Source organism: Triplophysa rosa, linkage group LG15 (assembly GCF_024868665.1).
Source record: "Triplophysa rosa linkage group LG15, Trosa_1v2, whole genome shotgun sequence".
NCBI classification, from domain to species: domain Eukaryota; kingdom Metazoa; phylum Chordata; class Actinopteri; order Cypriniformes; family Nemacheilidae; genus Triplophysa; species Triplophysa rosa.
In genome coordinates, this window is record NC_079904.1 from 22,370,881 (window position 1) to 22,391,288 (window position 20,408).

A 20,408-nucleotide genomic window follows, 5' to 3' on the forward strand; every position below is an offset into this window, starting at 1 on the left:
GTAGAGAGAGGTTAATGAATATTCATGAGCATTAAATTCAGAATGAATCTTTTATTCTGACCAAAGCCCGGTGATTGTGCGGCAACCTACAGTTTTATCACATTTTTGCGCATTGGTTACACAGTGGTAATGACCTCATTTGTTCTCTTTGTATTTTTTTTATGACGTCTCTTGCTGTTATTTAGACGTGTGTACTTGAAATTCATTTTTGTTTTTCACGCTTAAAAAAATCATAGTTGGTTAAACCAAAGATAACGCAATATCTTCTCAAAGCGATGTTGCAATCTATTGGCTGTGCAAACGTTCACATTCTTTCACTTTAAAAACAAACATTTTCTTCCCCAGTACAAACAGTCTTTTTTGTAAGCCTGTATTCTGGGTCCAGTTTGGTTTTGATCTCTTGGTGAAGTCCAGATCACATTTGTCTGATAGCAACTCTGAAGAGCACATGGTCAGATGAATTGACTCAGGGTGAGGTCAGGGCCGGATTCCGGGGGGGAACAAAGGTGTCAGTAACAGCAGATGGTGACCGAGGATCCGCCCCGTGACACAACACACACCCAGATGCAGCTGGACACAAAGCATTCAGACATGCAGCTATTATAAAGACAACATGCGCACACACTTTACCAACCACAACAATATCTAGGTCATTCTACACAACGGGTGCAATCCCTTATTTACAGACTGTACAAAATGAGTTTTGTATGCTGTCAACTATCTTGATATTACATCGACAAAAACTTTATTTTATAAAGAAAAACCTAAACATGGAAATTTTTAATTCGAAAAAGTTTTATAGGGGCTCCAAATGATTTTATGAAAGATTAACTGTATCCCAACATACATTCAAATGTATGATTTTATCTCGCCATGGCAAGAAGTTTAAAAAGCTCACAAAATATTATGGTTTACAATTCTTATCCATTGCACAGTTAAGAAAGACGTGGTATACATTTTTTTATAAAAGTGTCCCGACAATTTTCTCCATCACTCCACCATCATTCACACAAAATCGGCTAGAATTGCTACAACAATACTTCAACAGCATTTATTTTAACAACAGTACACAAAGACAACATCACTTAAATGTGAATCAAATACAATTTTGAGTTTTAAAACAGCTCTGAATATCCACTAAACACTTACAGAACAAAAACAACACACAAACATTTATAACTCTTAAAATAATCGTAGAAACGTTTCAATTCTGTATATAAAACAAGTACGGTTTTAGTTCAAACGCAGTTATAAAATCCGTCCCTAAACTTGCCAACAACAAATGTGCAAGGGTAGGATCATTAAGAAACCACACAGTTTGTCGTCGAATACATAAAAGTCACTGATGTCTGGAGAACGTCAGACATTATTTTTTACAATGACACCGTTTTTGTTTGGGTCTATAAGTGCATCAAGCCAATAGTCACACCTTCATGTCGTGTATGTAACACAAACAGCATGACATCATCAGGTAATGTTTTGTGTTGTAAGGTGGGTTGAAACACAAACCATAAAACAACACATGACACTTAATTGTTACACCTAAACCCCGCACACCCAATTTCCACCTCTGGGTGGGGTTGAACTTCTAATGTGCGTATGTCTCCAAGGCACAAAGTAGATTATTATGCAGAAGGTGGCACAAGCCCCGCCCACCCGTGGGAGAGAATGACAGAGGTGTTACTGATGGCAACAAGATGCGACCTTGCAAAGCCTGATTCTGCAAAAGCGAAGCACATCTAAATGCGAATAGCCAGCGCGTTCGGAATTCAGTACTGCCGATTCAACACGAACTGCGGGCAGAAGGACAGCGACAACTCAACTGTCAATCATACTGGGGCTGACCACACCCAACATTCCTCCCACAACGTGAATACTGTCTCTTACATAAAAACAGAATGAGGTAGAACGAGTCAGGAATTAACATTTTAGATTTTCTTGATTACCGTAATAAAATCGTTTTTTTGTTTTTTAAGAACCGAAACGGTTAAGCTAATATTTTAAGCTATACCTGAATAACGAGCCTGGAACAGCTCAGAAAGATACTTTTTTGTTTTGAGTAATCATGTAAGACAGGCGTCTAAATGTTCATTAATTTTAGACTCAAATATTTTGCTGAGACACACAGGGCAGTGGACGGTGATTTGGACCGGAGAACTATCTGCTTGCTGATCTCTGTCAGGCCGAGCAGCTTCGCCCGACTCCTCTCTGCGCTTCACCGTCGACGTTTCGCTGACCGTCCTCTGGAAGTAATCAAAAATATGTGCCGAGTTCTGCTCTTCCCGTGGTTTTTTCCTGGCTCCAGATGTAGATGTCCCTGATGTCTGGGGGCTGCCAGCGTTTCTAGGACTTGGAAAACCGGCCTCAGGCTTTTGAAAGCCTCCAAAGTGCTTGGAATTGGATCCTAAAGTAGTTGTGCGTGGTTTTTGGGGACTGTTTCTTAACCCTGAGCTCGTAGTATCCAACGCTGGTCTTTGGTTACCTCCGAAGTGCTTTGAAATGTAACCCGTGCTAGTTTCAGACTTTTTAGGGCTTCCACAAAGTTCTGGGACTGTAGTTTTAATATTGTCAGCGTTCCCAAAATATTTGGAGACATGGTTCTCGGAAGAGCCGGGCTTTGGTCCGGTTATTGTGGACGAATGACGGTTATTAATGGTACTGGATGAAGCCGGTCCATTAGATTTAAGCTTGGAAGCATCCACAGTAGTGTCGGACCTCTCTGGAGATCTGAGGACTTTGGACTGAAAGAGATCTCGCACCATCCTCTGCTTTGCCCTCAGACTGCCATTGGCTTTGGAAATCCTCACAGGTGAGCCGTTGATGTTGTCGAAGGCACTGGTGTTGCCGACAGATTTTTTGCCGAGAACATTTGATGAACCTGAACTGAGTCTTTTGTAAGGGTTTGTCTCGTTGGACCATGGTATCGAGTGGGATGGCGAGTCGTTCCTAGGAGGAGAGACGAGAGGTTGCGCTCTAGTGGGGCTTAAGGGACTCTGGCCGGGCTGTTTGTCCATTGAGTTCTGTGTACTTCCTCCAAGAACGAAACCTCTCCCACTGAATGGCATTATATTTCTGATGGCCTGAGAGCCAGAGACTGCAACACAAAAAAGAATTTGGTCACTCAATGCTAAAATAATCTAGCTCAATGATCAAACGCTAGCTAATGCTGCATATTGAAACAAATCTCCAAAGACACACAGTTTAATAATGTGGGAACATCTAATGCATCACCTGTACTGCTACCGGGAGGCTTTGACGTCTTGGATTTCTCACTGATAGCATTCTTGTCTTTCTTTTGATCAGTTTTGCTGGATTTCCCATAATTCTCTGGCTCCTTGATTTTGGTGTATGTGCCGCCACAAGTCCTCTGGTGCTCGGCCCACCAGGGGTCTCTGGCCGAGGGAGGTCTGTTCATCGCACGCTTCACGTATCCAAAGAACGGTCGGCGATTCTGACAGGGCCCGCTACATCGCCACCAGTGCTGCCTGTACACGTCAACCTCATCGTGAAATGAGTGATATATCTGTGAAGAGTGATTTAATACAGACACTGGGATCAGTACGGTGGTGATGATTTTAAGCCAAACTATGTTTAAACTAATGTAAACTAATACAATGGGTCTCATTCACTAAGCATGCGTGCGCACAAATGTGTGCTCGAAACCTGTGTACTAACGTTTTCACGAACAAATCACGATTCACTAAAACTTTCGTAATAAAATGTATTCTAAATATAAGAAAAAATATAGGAACAGCTGAAAATACACCTACGCATAAATCACCAGTCTCTATCTCTCTCTGAGAAAATGACAAAATGCATGTTTCATCTTCGGAGAAAAATTCTATACTTATTTTATGTCTTACTTTAATTACGCTTAAATGTATATTTAATATAAAGGTGCTATAAAAGGTATTTCATTGTGTACGAACTGATTTTGAGGACTGCGCACTTGGAATTACTTGTGAGAGCGCTTCTGTCTGGCTGTGTCTGAAACCGCCCCCCATCTCCTATATAGTGCACTATATTGGGTGTCCGAAACCTGAGTGAACTACTTCATTCCCTTTATTTGTTCTCTTTTTTACCCACAATGCACTCTGATTTTGAGTGTACATTCGATTTACACTTGCTCACTCACTATGATGGTTGTTGAGATCTGTTTGGTTATAAGCATTATTGCAAATATCTTTCTCTGTGTTAATCAGAACAAAGACATTTAGACACATTTGGAACAACTCGATGGTGAGTAAATTATGACAAAATTTTCATTTCTGGAAAAAGCATCCACTAACATTAGGACAAGGTTAAGAACAAATTCATGTGCGTACGCAGGTGTTGTGAATTAGGCGGAAAGTCTCCGTGAGAAGTTCAAATGTGCGTATAAATACGAACAATCAACGCAATTATTAGTGAATGAGATCCATTGTCTGTCACCCCTCAAAGTAGGTTTTAGAATGGATAAAAAAGTAAAAACAAAAACTCCTTATTGTCTTAGACAAGAATACTGAATAATACAAGTTTTTAGTAAATATGTGGGTAAAAATGTCTTACAGTGATGCTAGTCCCACTGGCTTGGTTGATTCTGTTCATGTGTTTGCAGAATTCCGGTCCGTGGCCATCTCGATCTCTGTTGTTTTGGGTGACAAAGAGAAGAGCGTGGATCATCTCATGAAGAAGGGTCTGTGGACAGAAACAGCGGACAGTTATAACAAATGTAAATTGTTTCCTTTCATGTTGAAAAGTGAATCTATTGTTTAACCAACCTGGACGAGATCTTTACGGGGTCTGAGCTTTAAGAGTGGTTCACTGAGTCTTACTGAGCACAGGCCTCCTCTTCCCTCATAAGAGCACAGTCCAGCACACCTGTGACAGACAAACATTAAATCAGTTAGAAACGGATATATATAATAATGCTTATGTTTTTATTTTATTTTATACTGCTTGTGTACAGCACTTATGGTTTTGAAGGTGCTTTATAAATAAATGTCGAGTTGAGTTCTTGAGATCTATGTCTAACTTCTGTCTCTAGATTCCATACTATCTGTCTAGATGTTGCAGATCTGTCCATCTATCTAGATATATACTACATAGATAGATAAATAGATCTATGAAACTAGATTCCAGCTTTAAATACGTATCTAGATTTAATCGACCTATCTACGTAGATGCCAGAACTATCAGTCTTATGATGAGAATTACACAGAATCATGTTGTTAGATGATGGAATCTTACAGTGTCATCCTTGGACTCCACTTCACCTCCACCCCGCACAGTTTTCCCCAGAAGAACATGTCATTAAACTGCAGGAACATGGCTCTCACGTCCGGATTGGGGTCCAGCGTCTCCCACGACTCGTCCACGATAGACAGCGGTCTCTCCGGTCTGCTCTGAGAGAATGGCACAACATCCAGCTCACTGGAGGAGTCAATCTTGCGCCTTTTACTTGACGGATAGTCTTCATCATCATTCCACCGGGTACCCGCCGCTTCTTGATCAAACTCTTCTTGTAAACTTAGAGCGAGCAAGAAGTCTTCATCCTCCATCATCAGTGTGCTTTACCAAAACCAGACTTGCTATTCTCTTATAATAGCTGACACCCTCAATCAGCACTAAATCGCTATATAGAACCCCTTACCATGACCATCGGACCTCCAGCTTTATAGATCAAATGGTTTTAGGCCTAATCGCGGGGTTTCATTCTTGTAAATGTAACACGTAACATCCAAAACATTTGAAAGAAAGCTGACAGCGCTTTCCCGCAGCGCCCGATGGGAGAAAAAACATGTTGGCCAATCATAAAGTCGCAGAGTGTGAGGATCTCTGGGAAATGTATTTTTTCCCCGCAACGACCTGAAAACGTTATTTCACTTTTTATTTGTGTTGAGTGATGTAGAACACAACATTTGCAACATAGGGAGATAAAACACACGTCGTTTTTTAACGTCAGGATCATACAAAGTTGCTCAATGTTGAACGCTTTTCAAAGTATACCATTTTTAAAATATAAAATAAAGTTAAATTCATTTATATTGGTACATTTTACAAATGTATTCTATTTTTTAATTAATCTTAAGAAAGTGGGGAAAAGATTAATGAAGATTTTATAAACGGTTTTATATAAACAATAAATACCAAATTTGAAGATAAAATTAACCCAAGCGTTTTGGGTGTGTTTTATCCAAAAACGACAAAACAACAAGTAAAAAACATTTGACGTCTTTATTTTGAAACGCATGCGCGTCACGTGGTGTGACGTCACCGGGAGGTGCCGTGTTTCCTGTGTAGAGGAAGCTAGCAAGACTTCTGCAGCAGTACATTGCAATGACACCTTAAATTTCGCGTAGTCATACCGATATCTGTGCTTCAGTCGTATATTTTCTATCGCCACAATCTTGTAAAGATGGCAGACACGGGAAATCGCCTGCGTAACTTACTGGAATCTCCTAATTTTGAGCCTCAGTCATACGTGAAGCAGCTCTCGCAGCAGTCCGACGGTGACCGAGATTTACAAGAGCATCGTCAAAAAATACAAACGTTGGCTGACGAAACCGCACAGAACCTGAAGAAAAACGTCTACAAAAACTACAGACAGTTCATCGAGACGGCCAAGGAGATTTCATACCTGGAAAGTGAGATGTATCAGCTCAGTCACATTCTCACAGAGCAGAAGAGTATAATGGAGAGTATCACACAGTCTCTCCTGTCTTCTGATAAAGATGAAACGGCCAAAGAGATGCTCGCAGCCTTTCCTAAAGAAAGCGAAGAGGTCAAACAAAGAACCCTGACCACACTTCTGGAAAAGGTAGAGGGATGCAAGAACATCATGGAAACCCCAGGCAGATATCTGGTTTATAATGGAGATCTCTTGGAGTATGACGCAGACAACATGTCACAGATTCAAAAGGTCCACGCTTTCCTCATGAACGACTGTCTGCTCATCGCGACTTGGCTGGCTAACAGACGCGGAGCCGTGAAATACAAATACAACGCGCTGTATGATCTGGAAAGCTTTGCCGTTGTAAATGTTAAAGACAACCCCCCGATGAAAGACATGTTCAAAATCCTGATGTTTCCCGAGAGCCGCATCTTCAAAGCCGAGAACAGCAAGATCAAGAAAGAGTGGCTGGAGATCCTGGAGGAAACGAAGAAAAACAAAGTGGCGAAGGACAAGAACAAAAAGGTAGAGGAGGTGCCGACATCGCCGGTCAGACAGGAAGTGTCCACAAATCCCTTCGATAAAGACGAACCTCTGGATTCTGAGGAGCTGGTGGATCTGAGCCCCGAATGGATACAGGAGCTGCCAGAAGATCTTGACGTGTGCATTGCTCAGAGGGACTTCGAGGGTGCTGTCGACCTGTTAGATAAGCTGAACGAATATCTGAAGGAGCAGCCGGTGTCTCCGCGGGTGAAGGAGCTGAGGGTCAAGGTGGACGAGCGGGTTCGACAGCTGACGGAAGTGCTGGTGTTTGAGCTCTCCCCCGATCGCTCCCTCCGCGGGGGACCCAAAGCCACGCGGAGAGCCGTCTCCCAGCTCATCCGCTTGGGTCAATCCACAAAGGCCTGTGATCTGTTTTTGAAAAACCGAGCTGCGGCGGTCCGGACTGCCATCCGCCAGCTGCGCATTGAGGGCGCCACGTTGCTTTACATCCAAAAGCTCTGCAACATCTTCTTCACGAGTTTGCTCGAGACCGCCAGGGAGTTTGAGATGGACTTCGCGGGCAACACTGGCTGCTACTCCGCCTTCGTGGTCTGGTCTCGCTCGGTGATGAAAGTCTTCGTAGACGCCTTCAGCAAACAGGTGTTTGACAGCAAAGAGAGCCTGTCCACCGCCGCGGAGTGCGTGAAGTTCGCCAGCGAACACTGCAAGCAGCTGAGCGAGATAGGCCTGGATCTCACCTTTATTTTGCAAACGTTACTGGTCAGAGACATCAGGGAGGCCCTCCAAAGCCAGAAAGACATAATCATAGAGGCCACGAAGCATCGTAACTCTGAGGAGATGTGGCGTAGGATGAACCTGATGACTCCTGAAGCTCTGGCCAAACTCAAGGATGAAATGCGGAGCTGTGGGATCAGCAGCTTCGATCAGTACACGGGGGAAGACTGCTGGGTCAACCTGAGCTACACCGTCGTGGCCTTCACCAAACAGATGATGGCGTTCCTGGAAGAGGGGCTGAAGCTGTACTTCCCCGAGCTGCACATGGTGTTTCTGGAGAGCCTGCGGGAGATCATACTGGTGGCCGTGCAGCATGTGGATTACAGCCTGCGCTGCGAGCAGGAGACAGAGAAAAAGGCCTTCATTCTCCAGAACGCATCGTTCCTGCACGAGACTGTGCTTCCTGTTGTGGAGAGGAGGTTTGAGGAAGGTGTCGGGAAACCGGCCAAACAGCTGCAGGATTTGAGAAAGAGCTCTCGGTCTGTCAGGGTCAATCCTGACAGCACTACATCTCTTGTTTAACAGCTTTGAATGAACACTGATTACTTGCGTTATGTACTAGTTGAGGTCTTAAAATCTCATATAATTTAGTTCGGTGCACTTTTAAACTCGTACACTCCTTAACTCAAACCACCGAAAGCAAATCCAGAACACTTCATCATTTCATAGTAATAAATGTATTAATTTATTTTAAAGAGATAAACTGTTGGATTTTCGATCACTTATAATGGACTGCGTATTGCTAAAGTGAACAAAAACAAATGTTTATTATTGGTCCCCTCGATCAAACAAAATGAAAATAAACTTGCTTGCTTGCTTTTCTCCTGTTTTGAATGCATTTAAAAAGCTTTTTAACCTTTAAATGACATATGAATATCTTTCACAGTCTGGAACGTAGTGCCCCCTGGTGACAGAGAAAAACAAATCTTATTCAAAATCCTGAAGCATTTATAAAAAAATTGTTTCTTTTCTTTCTGTGTATTTCGGATCATGTTTTTAATATTATTATAATCCTGACATAGTAGTTTATGTTAAACAGCTTAAAAATGCATTTTTTAAATAGTGCATATAATAACACTATATGATATACACCCGCGGAAACAATTAAAATACTGTTTCACAATTATTTTCAGTCTTTCTGAATTCACTATTTACAGGCATGTGTATGTGTAAAATGATCATTTTTGTTTCATTCTGTGAGCTACAAACAATATTTCTCCCAGATTTCAAATAAAAATATTGTTTCCATTTGAATTTATTTGCAGAAAAAGGTGAAAATAACAGAAAAAAATGCTCTGTGTTTTTTCAGACCTCAAGTACTGCAAAGACAACAAATTCATTGTTTTTATTGACTGCACGAGTAGTCAATAAAAAGGCATTTTTCTTTTTCATCATTTTATATTTTATTTCATGTACAGTTGGTATAATATATTCAACTTAAAAGAGCAAAACATGCAAGGAAAAGGTTATAATAGTAAATGAATGAATACAATTATTCTATTCTAATTTATTTCTATTTGCAAAAAGCAGAAAATACATTGACAGTAGAGACTAAGAAAGAAACAATGTAAAACAAAATCTAGAAAATACATGATATTATTTTTTTATTATAATTGATTTTATAAAATGATGGGGCCTCAAGTTAAAAAAAGATATATCGACAAATATGCAGTTGTGGGTTTATAGTGAGAAAGAAAAATACAATCTTAGTTTTATACAATTCGTTTTTCTTATTTGCATTAATATACTTTTTATAACCGCTGTGATAGTTAATTGTCAGGTGAGGTGAGGTGTGGGTGGGTTTTGATGATAAATGTGGTGAGTGGGTCGTTCATTCCTGTGTGGGCAGCACAAACACGGCGGTGTTTTCACGTCCACACAAACAAACAAGCGTATATACTCATACACAAACTAGTGCTGAACGTCACCACCAGTAGGCTACAAGGCCCGTCCTTCTTTGACGGGGTTGTTTACAAATGGCTTCTTTTAATTGCAAATTAGGTTTAAAAACTCCGACGTCCCCTTAATACGGGATGATAAAACAAAAGGTGTTGCTGCGCAAACCGATCGGCGTTTGACATCAAAATATCGAGAGCCCCGCTCTCGCGATACTTGATATCACCCATCGATCGGTCTGCGCAGCGCCACATTAAGACCAGCACACTACATTCCTTTCGCCGCATTTAATTGGGGGGGCATACGGAACTTGTAGTTTTTTTAATGTAAGGGGAAGAGGCAACTGTCTCCATAACGAATTCAACACCCACAATCCTCCGCGATCTCCGCGGCGCGCATGCGCGGAGCCGTAAACAGGAGCTGTCCTCGTCTGGTGGTGCTGCTCTGATTTCATTGATCGGCTGTACGCGCGAGAGGGTTTATGTACGCGATGGAAGAAGAACTTAAATGTCCGGTTTGCGGTTCTTTCTTCAAGGAGCCCGTTATTCTACCGTGCTCTCATAATGTCTGCCTGGCGTGCGCCCGAAACATCATCGTGCAGACCCCGGAGGGCGAGACCCCTCCTCAGAACCGAAGCTCCGGCATCTCGGACTACGACTACCTGGATTTGGATAAAATGAGCATGTACAGCGAGACGGACAGCGGCTACGGCTCTTACGGCGGGTTCGTGAGCGCACCAACCACTCCGTGCCAAAAGTCCCCCAACGGCGTGCGCGTTTTTCCTCCTTCCATGCCTCCGCCTCCCCAAGCGCAACACCACCTGCTGCCCCACACCGGCGTCCTCCCGCCGGTTCCGCGCAACTCCTGCCTCACCTGCCCGCAATGCCACCGCAGCCTGACGCTGGACGACCGAGGACTCCGAGGCTTCCCCAAGAACCGTGTGCTGGAGGGGGTGGTGGACCGGTATCAGCAAAGCAAAGCGGCCGCGCTCAAGTGTCAGCTGTGCGAGAAGAACCCCCGCGAGGCGACTGTCATGTGCGAGCAGTGCGATGTGTTCTACTGCGATCCGTGCCGTCTTCGGTGTCACCCGCCCCGGGGTCCGCTAGCCAAGCATCGGCTTGTTCCGCCGGCGCAGGGAAGGATCAGCCGCCGCGCGAGCCCCCGGAAAATTTCCACCTGCACCGAGCACGAGCTGGAGAATCTGAGTATGTACTGCGTACAGTGTAAGACCCCCGTGTGCTACCAGTGTCTGGAGGAGGGCAGACACGCCAAACACGACGCGAAGCACCTGGCCGTCACGTGGAAACAGCACAAGGTAACCAACCAGCGTTTTGTAGTAGAACCATAACCACACATGTATTATGGTCTCACTATAGTAACTTGACACTTGCAGTAATACTATGGTTATACAAATGGTGATCAATCCACCAAACATGGTTACTACATTTTTTTCAATAATAAAACTGGGGAACCCACTGGAATTTTGACTTACACAATGTACATCTTACCATACACAATCATTAAAAAGTATACTGCCTCACATCAGTGGGCAAGGTTAGGCTAGTCCAGTAGCATACACATATTGGTTTCTAAGTGTGAATGCTGAGTTACACACACTCGGATGAAGAGATTGGGGTTGTGTGTGTGTGTGCTGTACAGTGCTGCTGCCGGCGGGAGGAACTGTGCCAGTGTGTATGAGTCAGGCTAAATTCAAGCCTCCCTCTGGGCATCTTTCTTCTTCATCCGACTTAATGGATTCACATTGAAGCGCACAATAGATCATTTTTCACACATTGTATGAAGCTGTCAGAATGATCAATTCAATTGGAACGCCACCCGCACCCACACCTTTAGCCCTGAACCTAGCCGGAGTTGGTTTAAGTGCTCATTGTTCCAATGAGCGATTGACTTTCGTGAGCCAAAAATGGGCCGTAATAATACCAGACACGAAGGATTAGAAATAGGGAATATATTGTGATTATTTTTGTGGATAAAGCATTGGGTTGGAGGTCTGAGTACTGATGTAAATGCCCCTCACCCATGATGATTCCTTGGAAAAGAGATTATCTATCACCCATTACCCATAATAACGGATGTGTTGAAATATATACGTATATTTAAGGTAAGATAAAATTGCACTGGCTTGTGAATCATCCAAACACTTTTTTTCTGGATGATACACATAGTGAAAATGTCTTATTGCAATATTTACCAGATTGTATTAAAAACACTACCAGAAGTTATTCTTTGAGCGACCCAAAAGTTTGATGTTATTGATTTTATACAGCTTTGTATTTCTCACTATGCGGCGTGTGAAAGGAGTAGTTCACCCCAAAAAGAAAATTCTGTCATCATTTACTCACCTTCTCGTCATTTTAAAACGATACGACTTTCTGTCTTCTGCAAAACACAAAAGAAGATATTTTGAAGAATGTTGGTAACAGAAACCCGTCGGTCCCCATTGACTTGCATTGGTTTTGTGTCCGAAGTGAGTGGGGCCCAATGGTTTTAGGTTACCAACATTTTTCAAAATATCTTCTTTTGTGTTTTGCAGAAGAAAGAAAGTCATACAGGTTTAAAATGACAAGAAGATGAGTAAATGATGACAGAATTTTCATTTTGGAGTGAACTGTCCCTTTAAGGAGTTTTAGTGTGTTGCTGTGTAACTGTGCTCTGACGTCTCCACGCACTCCCTGGATAACTATTATCTGACCCTTAACCTTTGACCCCTGACCCTTTCCTTAAACACCACCCATCACACTGACCCTGACCGGCCAGAGACACGTCTGTCCTCTAAATAGCTCTGCGAGTCTTGATTTAAAGGTGTTTGGGGATGTGCATGTGTTCTGCTGCAGACAGGTGGCTAAAACAAGCATTTATGACTCGAAACCGGGAGACAGAGATATATCCCTCAAATCCTGTCCTGGAATGACCCGGCACTGCAATGCATTTCTGTCTTATCGGACACCAGATTCAGGTCTTGCAGTCTTTATTAGAAGAAATAAAAATGGACTCTAGCACCAAGCGTAACACAGAAATCCCATCTCCTCAGATACGTATTCATAAATACAGGATGTGGAAAGAGGCTGTGGCCTCTCCACACACACACACGCACACACGCACACACGCACACACGCACACACACACACACACACACACACACACACACACACACACACACATACACACACACACACGCACACACACACACACACACACACACACACACACACACACACGCACATTTATGACATGCAAGGATGGCTTTGGCTGACACACACATGAACGCACAGCACACACACACGCACACACATACTAACAGTCAGAATGTAGGTTAGATGTATGTGACTAAAAATGTAGTAGCGTTCCTCCATATGCCATTGCTGTGTGTGTGTGTGTGCGAGCCCTTTTCACGCTTTATCCTGCCGGCTATCTGTGACCAAGCGAACAGCTCACAAAGCTCAGGGCAAAAATATAAGCCATACTTTCCATTTTCAACCGGGTACATTTTCTAAAGAGAATTAATAAATGAGTGCATGTATAAAAATCACACAAAACCACAGGATTGGTGACAGTGACAACAGGAGCTCACATGTGTTTGATTCCTCACCACCACAGTGAATGTTGGTCATCCAGCAGGGCTCAATACGAAACTATTACCGTCACGGAAAGACAGGAAACGTGAGAAATATATATAGAGGGAGTTCCACACAACCTCCTACGAATGTGACTCGTCCTGTTCAACGCCTGAGTACAGATCCTTGTAATCTTGCAGGTTTCCATGGTTACACACAAATGTTAAGCCAATGTTTCATTTTCCCACACAACCACCAGCGATCTTCAAACTTTCAGAGAGCTCCCAGATCGCCCTCACAAAATCATGTCCTGATCATATTTTACCATAGACAAAAATAGAACTTAGATTTAGTATAATAAAGATATGAAGATATCTTGTTGTTAAGATATTTTTGTATTGTTTTATTATTTTCATAATGCACACAGATGTTTGACCTTTTTTGTAGTTTATTCACAATTTTCTCAACGGAGAATCTTATTATAAAGAATAGCATAATATGTTTTTTTTTATGTTTTAATACATTTGCATACACTCAATGGAGGTACACAAAAGAAAATCGGCATAATTGTAAACAACACAAATGCTACAGAATGGTCCTAAAATAAGCATAATTGTCTTTTAGCAAAATATAATTTCCTTGTTTTTTTTGTGTGTTTTCATTGTGGGATCAGTTTAGTCTAGAAAAACCTGTTAAAGGAATTATAGTTGGAAATGTTTCCCAAAACCTCACCCTTATGTCATTTCAAACCCATATGACCCTTTCTTCTCATGGAGAACAAAAGAAGATGTCCAAGCATATCTTTTCAATACAATTCAAGCGGATGGTGACCAGTAACAGCCCAATTTCCAAAAGAACAAATTACATTCTAAATTCTAAAGACAAAACAACGTGACCAAGTTAGATGATGACAGATTTGTGCGCTATCACTTTAAGTGTTTCAATAAAATAAATAAATAAATAATCTCATTAGCCTAAAAGATATTGGGATATGTACTGTATTATGCATTAGGAATATTAGGCAAAGTACCATTTATAGTTCATCCTCTTCAAGTATACAGTATATATGTCCTCAGTATAAACAAACAAACAAACAAACCCCAGGGCTTTCTCAGCATATAAACAAACATTCCTGATCCCCACCCACTATGTGTGCTTAACCTTACTTTAACATTAAGAGGCTGATTCACTTTGTGCTGAATTGACGCAAGAAGCTCAATTGGTAGAGCATTGCATTACCAGTGCAGAGATTCCCAGGGAATAAACATGCTGTAAAAAAAATACACCGTGCACTTTTAAGTGATTTTGGATAGAATCATTTCCCAAATGCATACATGTAAAAGAAAAGTGGTAAAAAGACACAAAGAAATGAGAAAGAGATTTGTGGTGTCAGTCAGTTGTGCAGCGTTCATCACACAGAGAGACAACGGCTGTGTTCCAAAAGCCTGCTGAGCCGCCTACACTGCACAAATCATCTTTATCAGTATCTTAGTCCTGTTGTCCCGTAAAAATATCTAAAACAAGACAAATTCTGTTGAAGATACATTTTGAATGGAAGTTATTATTGAATAAATGAATTATTTTTCTTCCTCCTTTTTTGTCTTAAATGTCCAGTGTATGAAATTTAGTGGCATCTAGTGGTGAGGTTGCAAATTGCAACCAATGGCTCACCCCTCCCCCTCCCTTTTTAAAGCAACACTTTGTAGTTTTCCACCTTAAAATAATGTCTCTAAAATTATTTCAGTGGTAGAACAACTCTTAACCGGACGAATTCTGAGCAGCCTCATAGCAGCTACAACCACACTCTGTAAATTCTGTGTTCGGGACGGTACATGCAGCCCCACCCATCCCCTGCACGCAGAAAAGTGCGACATGGTTTCCAAACAACGTTTCTGCATTGGCCAGTTCCATCTGCTTAGTAAATAAATTCACTTGTATTGCCCTGCCCACGGGGAAGCTTATACAGTGACAGTATTTGCAACACTGCTAACAGACAATTGCGCTTATCAACTAAGCAATAGTTCTAAAGCACAATGGTGGCTGACACAGGACAAAGATGTTTTCGCTTCTTTACGAAGGAGATAAGTATTTATGAAACGTGGTCTGTAGAGCAGTTTGTCCGTTCAGGGCTACCGTAGAAACAACATGGCGAATTCCATGCAAGAGGACCCGCGATGTATGTAGATAGAAATAGTTAATTCTAAGGTCATAAAAACATAACGCCTCAATTATGTAAGATCTTTATACACCTCTGAACACATAGTTATGTATATTATATTGCATTTCTGTCTATAGATCCCCCCAAAAATCACACATTGGACCTTTAAATGCCTCACTGTGTAGAGTTTAAGATCTGTTACTTATGGGATTCCATTGTATTTAATATGCTGACTTAAAAGTTAGCAACCGACTGTATGTGGAAGTATTCAGGAAGGTCCAGCAGTGCCAGAGACTGCCAGAAAGTGCAGTGTAGTTTAGTGTAGTGTATGGAAAGCCTCATGTGTTTTCCCTACAATCAAGGTCACTGGCACATCACCACACATTTGTATTATTTTCTATCACACACACACACGCACATGTCTGGTTTATTATCTCCGCACGCACATACACACACACACACACATGCTCGCACACACAAACATGCTAATAAACAGAGCACTCAATTGCCTTGACAGTAAAATCAACCGACAGCAGTTATTGAAATGTCCCTCTGATGTCCCCTACACACACACACACACACACACACACACACACACAAACTGCTTGTCTTACAGTGTCTCAATTCAATTCGATTCGTGTCTCATCAACTCTTCATCACGGTGCTCTGGTGAAGTAGATAATAAGATAAAAGCGCTCGGTCTTTTATCAGGATGGAGAGCTGGAATACAGAAGCACATCTCCATTTTTTAATGGCATTTCATGTTTGTACAGCTTGTTTTACAGAGCACTCTACTTACAGTAATCACAGACACAATCACTATTTCAATTTAGCTAGCGGCTATTTGCACTAAGTGTAAATAGCAATAAATGCTGCTATTTACACTAAGTTTAAATAGTAGTAGGTTTTGTTTACACTAACCGAAAATAGCTGTATTTTCTTTGGATCAAGTAGAAATAGTAGTTAGATGCTATTGGTACTTATAAATAGTGGCAGATAACGTTACTATTTGCACCTCAGTATTGTTGTGCATTAAACATTATGTAAGGGATAATGTACAGGCAGCCAGTTGTTATCGCAGGAATAAGCCCCGACAGTGTGATCAGGACCCGACGCGAAGCGAAGGACTTCTGGTTTGTGCGCATTCATGTGTTTTGAAGGAGGCGTGGCTTTGATTCGCATGGAGGGTGGGATCATGATTTCAGTGCTAGCAGGCTAAAGTTAGCATCTTACCAAATCGTCTATTCCGCCTTTAAGGTAAGAAACGACGTTCAAGTGTCATGAACAGGCAATTTGGTTTAATTATTTGTAAATGTAATGTCATGTATGTTATTAAAAGACATTTACATTTAATTTGTCAAAAAAACCTGTCAAAATGATTTTCTGCGTCCGGGTTACCGTGTGCTATTAGTTTTGAGAGGTTGTTACCTGGGAATAACGAACCTGCAAATGTGTAAATCAGTGTAAATCATTATATTTATAAAAATGATTAAAATGATAGCAACTTATTGAGATATTAAAGCCCTACACCAACCCCTAACCTTACCCTAAACCTAAAAATGAATTTTAAGTCTTAAATCAATTTTATTGAAAACAAATGCCTTTATGATCGGTAAGGTAAGAGAAAAAGGTTAAAGAGTGTTCTCAGCCAGAGTTGGATTAGAACCCCGGTCTCCAAGCTATACTGTACAGACTTTACACCTTAAACCACTGCAGTCGCTGTTGCAATTGATGTCGTTCTTACACTTTCTCTATTCCAATCACATATTGGTGGGCGGAGCTAGTGCAATTGTCTCTGCTAACAAGGCGGCCTATTTGTACTCAGTGTAAATAGACACTCCGTTCAATTTATCAATACCAACCATTGTGTTTGCATGCATCCATGGAACAGATGCTTTCATTCAAAGACACTTACAAATGCATCTAAAATGATAATTGTTGGTCACCATCATGTTGTGTCTTTTTAGTATTATGACCATGTTTTGTAAAGGGATAGTTCACCCCAAAATAAAAATTCTCTAAAAATGTATTAACCATCATGCCATCCAAGATGACTGGCAGTAATTTTACAGTAATGATTCAGTGGGTTAATAAATGTCTTCTGAAGTCATTGTTCATATTTTGAAGTGTATTTTTAGCTTATTTTGGAAAACGTAAAATAATTTAGTAAAAGCGAAATTGAAAACAACAGAAACAGCTTACAAGCACTAAGGTGACATGTCTATAACTTGAAATCTTATGGGTTATGGGTTTTGACTAGTTGTTGTAGGATATAGCACAAGACACACAGGAATTAATATTTGAACAACTAAAGTTATCAAAGTTATTAGTTTTATATTCATTCAATTTCGACATTTAGCATTTATGTGCTTTTGTAATTATATTATTTATTTGTTTTTAAGCAGTGGTTTTCAAACTGGGGGTCCCAAAATGGATTCGGGGGGGGGCACAGATTTTATGGCAGTTTATGAACATACATTTTTCATAGATTTTATACTATCAAACATAATGAAAATAAGACCACCAACCAAAAGAATTGATGTTCCAGCATTGTATAACTGAAGATGATTTTGGTTTAATTAAAATTCTAAGATTAAGATTATACGTATTTATTTGGGGGGGACACAAAGAGATGCACTCTACATAAAGGGGGGCTTACAACGAAAAAGTTTGAGAACCACTGGTATAGAGGTTTAATTTTTTTATTTCAGTTCTAGTTTTAGAATAAATTTTAATTATTTACAGTTGAAAATTTAAACTCTACCATTTAAACTGCTAACATTTCTCTATTTCATTTAGTTTAAGTTTTTCCAAATAATTTTTAGACCTGCATTTTAGTTGATTTCAATAAACAGAAACACTGTAAAACAGTGGTTCTCAAACTGGGGGCCCCAAGATGGATCCAGGGGACACAGATTTTGTGGCATTTTATGAAATATAGAAATTTATCATAGATTTTATGCAATCAAACATCAGAAAAATGACACCACCAACCAAAAGAATTGAGGTTCCAGCATTGCATAACTGAATGTTTTTGGTTTAATAAAAATTCTAAGTTTAAGATTATACGTCTTTATATGGGGGGACGCAAAGCGATGCACTTAACACAAAGGGGACCTTACAACGAAAAAGTTTGAGAACCGCTGCTGTAAAAAGTGGCACAACATACTGTATTAATATAAAGGAATTTTCCGTAAGATTTCTTACAGCAATTGTAGAAAATTTACCCCCCCAAAAAATGCTATTTTGCATTCTGCATTGTGTTATTTATTAGCTTTTGAGGAAATGTCCATAAATTTACCAGTACATTTTCTGTTATTTTTATTTTGTTACATGAATGTTTTAATAGTTCACTAGTTAAAGTGACACCATACATCCACAAAGCTGAAAATAGTTCAAAAAGGAAAAGTTTGAAAATGTCTATATTCTACCTGAACTATAACAAAAAGTGACAAGTATAAAACAGTATTTACAGTAATAAGAGTATATAAACACAATGTGTACCTCACAGCATATTTGAAAAGCTCAAAATGTGTATTTATATGTTACAATGTTTTCTCTATCTATGAAGTAATATCTAAGATTGTCATATTCTCGTAAACAGTGTCACTCTGTTGAAAATCAACCATTATTTTTGCTTGTTCATTTGAAGTGCATCAGTAGATCCTCTGTGTAATTGACTGTATGACCTTTCTGCCGTGTGTGATCAATACACTACAACTAGACTCATGACATTCTGCACTTTCAAGTCTGCCAACAATGTATTAACAAAGCAACACGAGAAAATCCAGCCCATTTCTTTGTTCGATACTGTTGGTGAAATTAGCCGGAGTGGTGCGCAGGAGGGGCCGGTTGTTGTGGTCTGTTGGCACAAAGGCAAAGGTGAGACGGTGACCCCGCCGCATCATTGAACCCCAGCAGTGTCCGGGTGTCACCTTCTGAACACACAAGCACACATACTGAGAGTAGAGGGCCACGAGAAGGGTATCTGTCAGGGTCTTGTTAGCGGCCTGGACAGCTTGCCAGGGCAGATGGTACATTAATGGAGCATGGAGCTGTTTGTGTGTGTATGTCTGCTTGTGTTTATTTATGTGTGTGTGTGTGTTTCTGTGGTAGATTTAAGACCCTGCTGATTGCAAGAAGGCCAGGAAAGGCCCAGAGGAAGAGGAGCAGGTGGGAAGGATGTGTGTGTGAAGCTGGGAGGGTCTTTTCCGCAGGCTTGAATGATCATTAGTCACTAAGCTAGCATTCCTTTAAAGAGTTTAAGACAAAAAATATGAGAGGACCTTTTAAAAATCATGCCTGCTTACTTGACCTATAAATATGTTATGTCTTGCAATAGCCATTTTCCTATTTCTTGCAATAAACATTTCTACTGTACTCAACGAGTAGGTCATAACACTAGCAACAACAAGAACACAGGGTATTAAGTTGATTTTATGATTGATTCTATGCAAAGCTGAGCAATGTAAAACAAGAAGGTTGAATTATGTTTGATCGACTGAAAATATGATCATTTTTCCATAGTTGGTCTTTTATAATAAGTGTTGCTGGGCTGGAGTTCAGTAAGTAGGGTTTTAGAATGCTGGAAATTATGAGTGGTGTTTAGAAATAATGGGTCATGTTGGGTGGTGTTTGATAATGCTTGGAATTCTGGGTATTGTTAGAAAATGTTGACGTTGGGTGGTATTTGGACATGTTGGAGATGGGTAGTATTTAAGAATGTGAATGTTGTTAATGCTATTATAATGTTATAAAGGTGATGATGCTAGTGGAGTTTTTTTATGATGAGTGGGTTTTATGTCTTTTGAAATTTGGGTGGCATTTGAACATGTTGATGGTATTGGGT

The 20,408-nt window shown here is 40.7% G+C and overlaps 3 protein-coding genes across 3 annotated transcripts in view; 2 read left to right on the forward strand and 1 right to left on the reverse strand.

Annotated features, from left to right (window-relative positions):
• Nucleotides 1–38: 38 nt before the first annotated feature.
• Nucleotides 39–5,751, reverse strand: sprtn (SprT-like N-terminal domain). Its single transcript, XM_057353106.1, has 5 exons — nt 5,230–5,751; nt 4,761–4,860; nt 4,549–4,677; nt 3,232–3,523; nt 39–3,094 (listed from the first exon to the last, which is right to left on the reverse strand). Exons 1-5 carry the CDS (start codon nt 5,541–5,543, stop codon nt 2,064–2,066), a joined length of 1,866 nt encoding a protein of 621 aa, XP_057209089.1. The 5' UTR covers nt 5,544–5,751; the 3' UTR covers nt 39–2,063.
• Nucleotides 5,752–6,261: 510 nt separating this feature from the next.
• On the forward strand, nt 6,262–8,649 carry exoc8 (exocyst complex component 8). The gene has a single exon (XM_057352798.1). It carries the CDS (start codon nt 6,398–6,400, stop codon nt 8,450–8,452), a length of 2,055 nt encoding a protein of 684 aa, XP_057208781.1. The 5' UTR covers nt 6,262–6,397; the 3' UTR covers nt 8,453–8,649.
• A 1,099-nt stretch (nt 8,650–9,748) lies between these two features.
• Nucleotides 9,749–20,408, forward strand: part of LOC130565932 (E3 ubiquitin-protein ligase TRIM9) — a 32,572-nt gene continuing 21,912 nt past the window's right edge. The window contains exon 1 of the mRNA XM_057353089.1: nt 9,749–11,141. Within this exon, the coding sequence (XP_057209072.1) occupies nt 10,308–11,141 (834 nt within the window). The 5' untranslated portion in view covers nt 9,749–10,307. The remainder of the gene's footprint in view (nt 11,142–20,408) is intronic.

Coding starts and splice junctions, on each gene's coding strand:
- sprtn (XM_057353106.1), bottom strand. CDS start 5,543: ATGATGGAGGATGAAGACTTCTTGCTCGCTCTAAGTTTACAAGAAGAG. Junction 3,524..4,548: donor CCAGTGGGACTAGCATCACT/GTAAGACATTTT, acceptor CACTCTTCACAG/ATATATCACTCATTTCACGA. Junction 3,095..3,231: donor GCCTCCCGGTAGCAGTACAG/GTGATGCATTAG, acceptor TTTGTGTTGCAG/TCTCTGGCTCTCAGGCCATC.
- exoc8 (XM_057352798.1), top strand. CDS start 6,398: ATGGCAGACACGGGAAATCGCCTGCGTAACTTACTGGAATCTCCTAAT.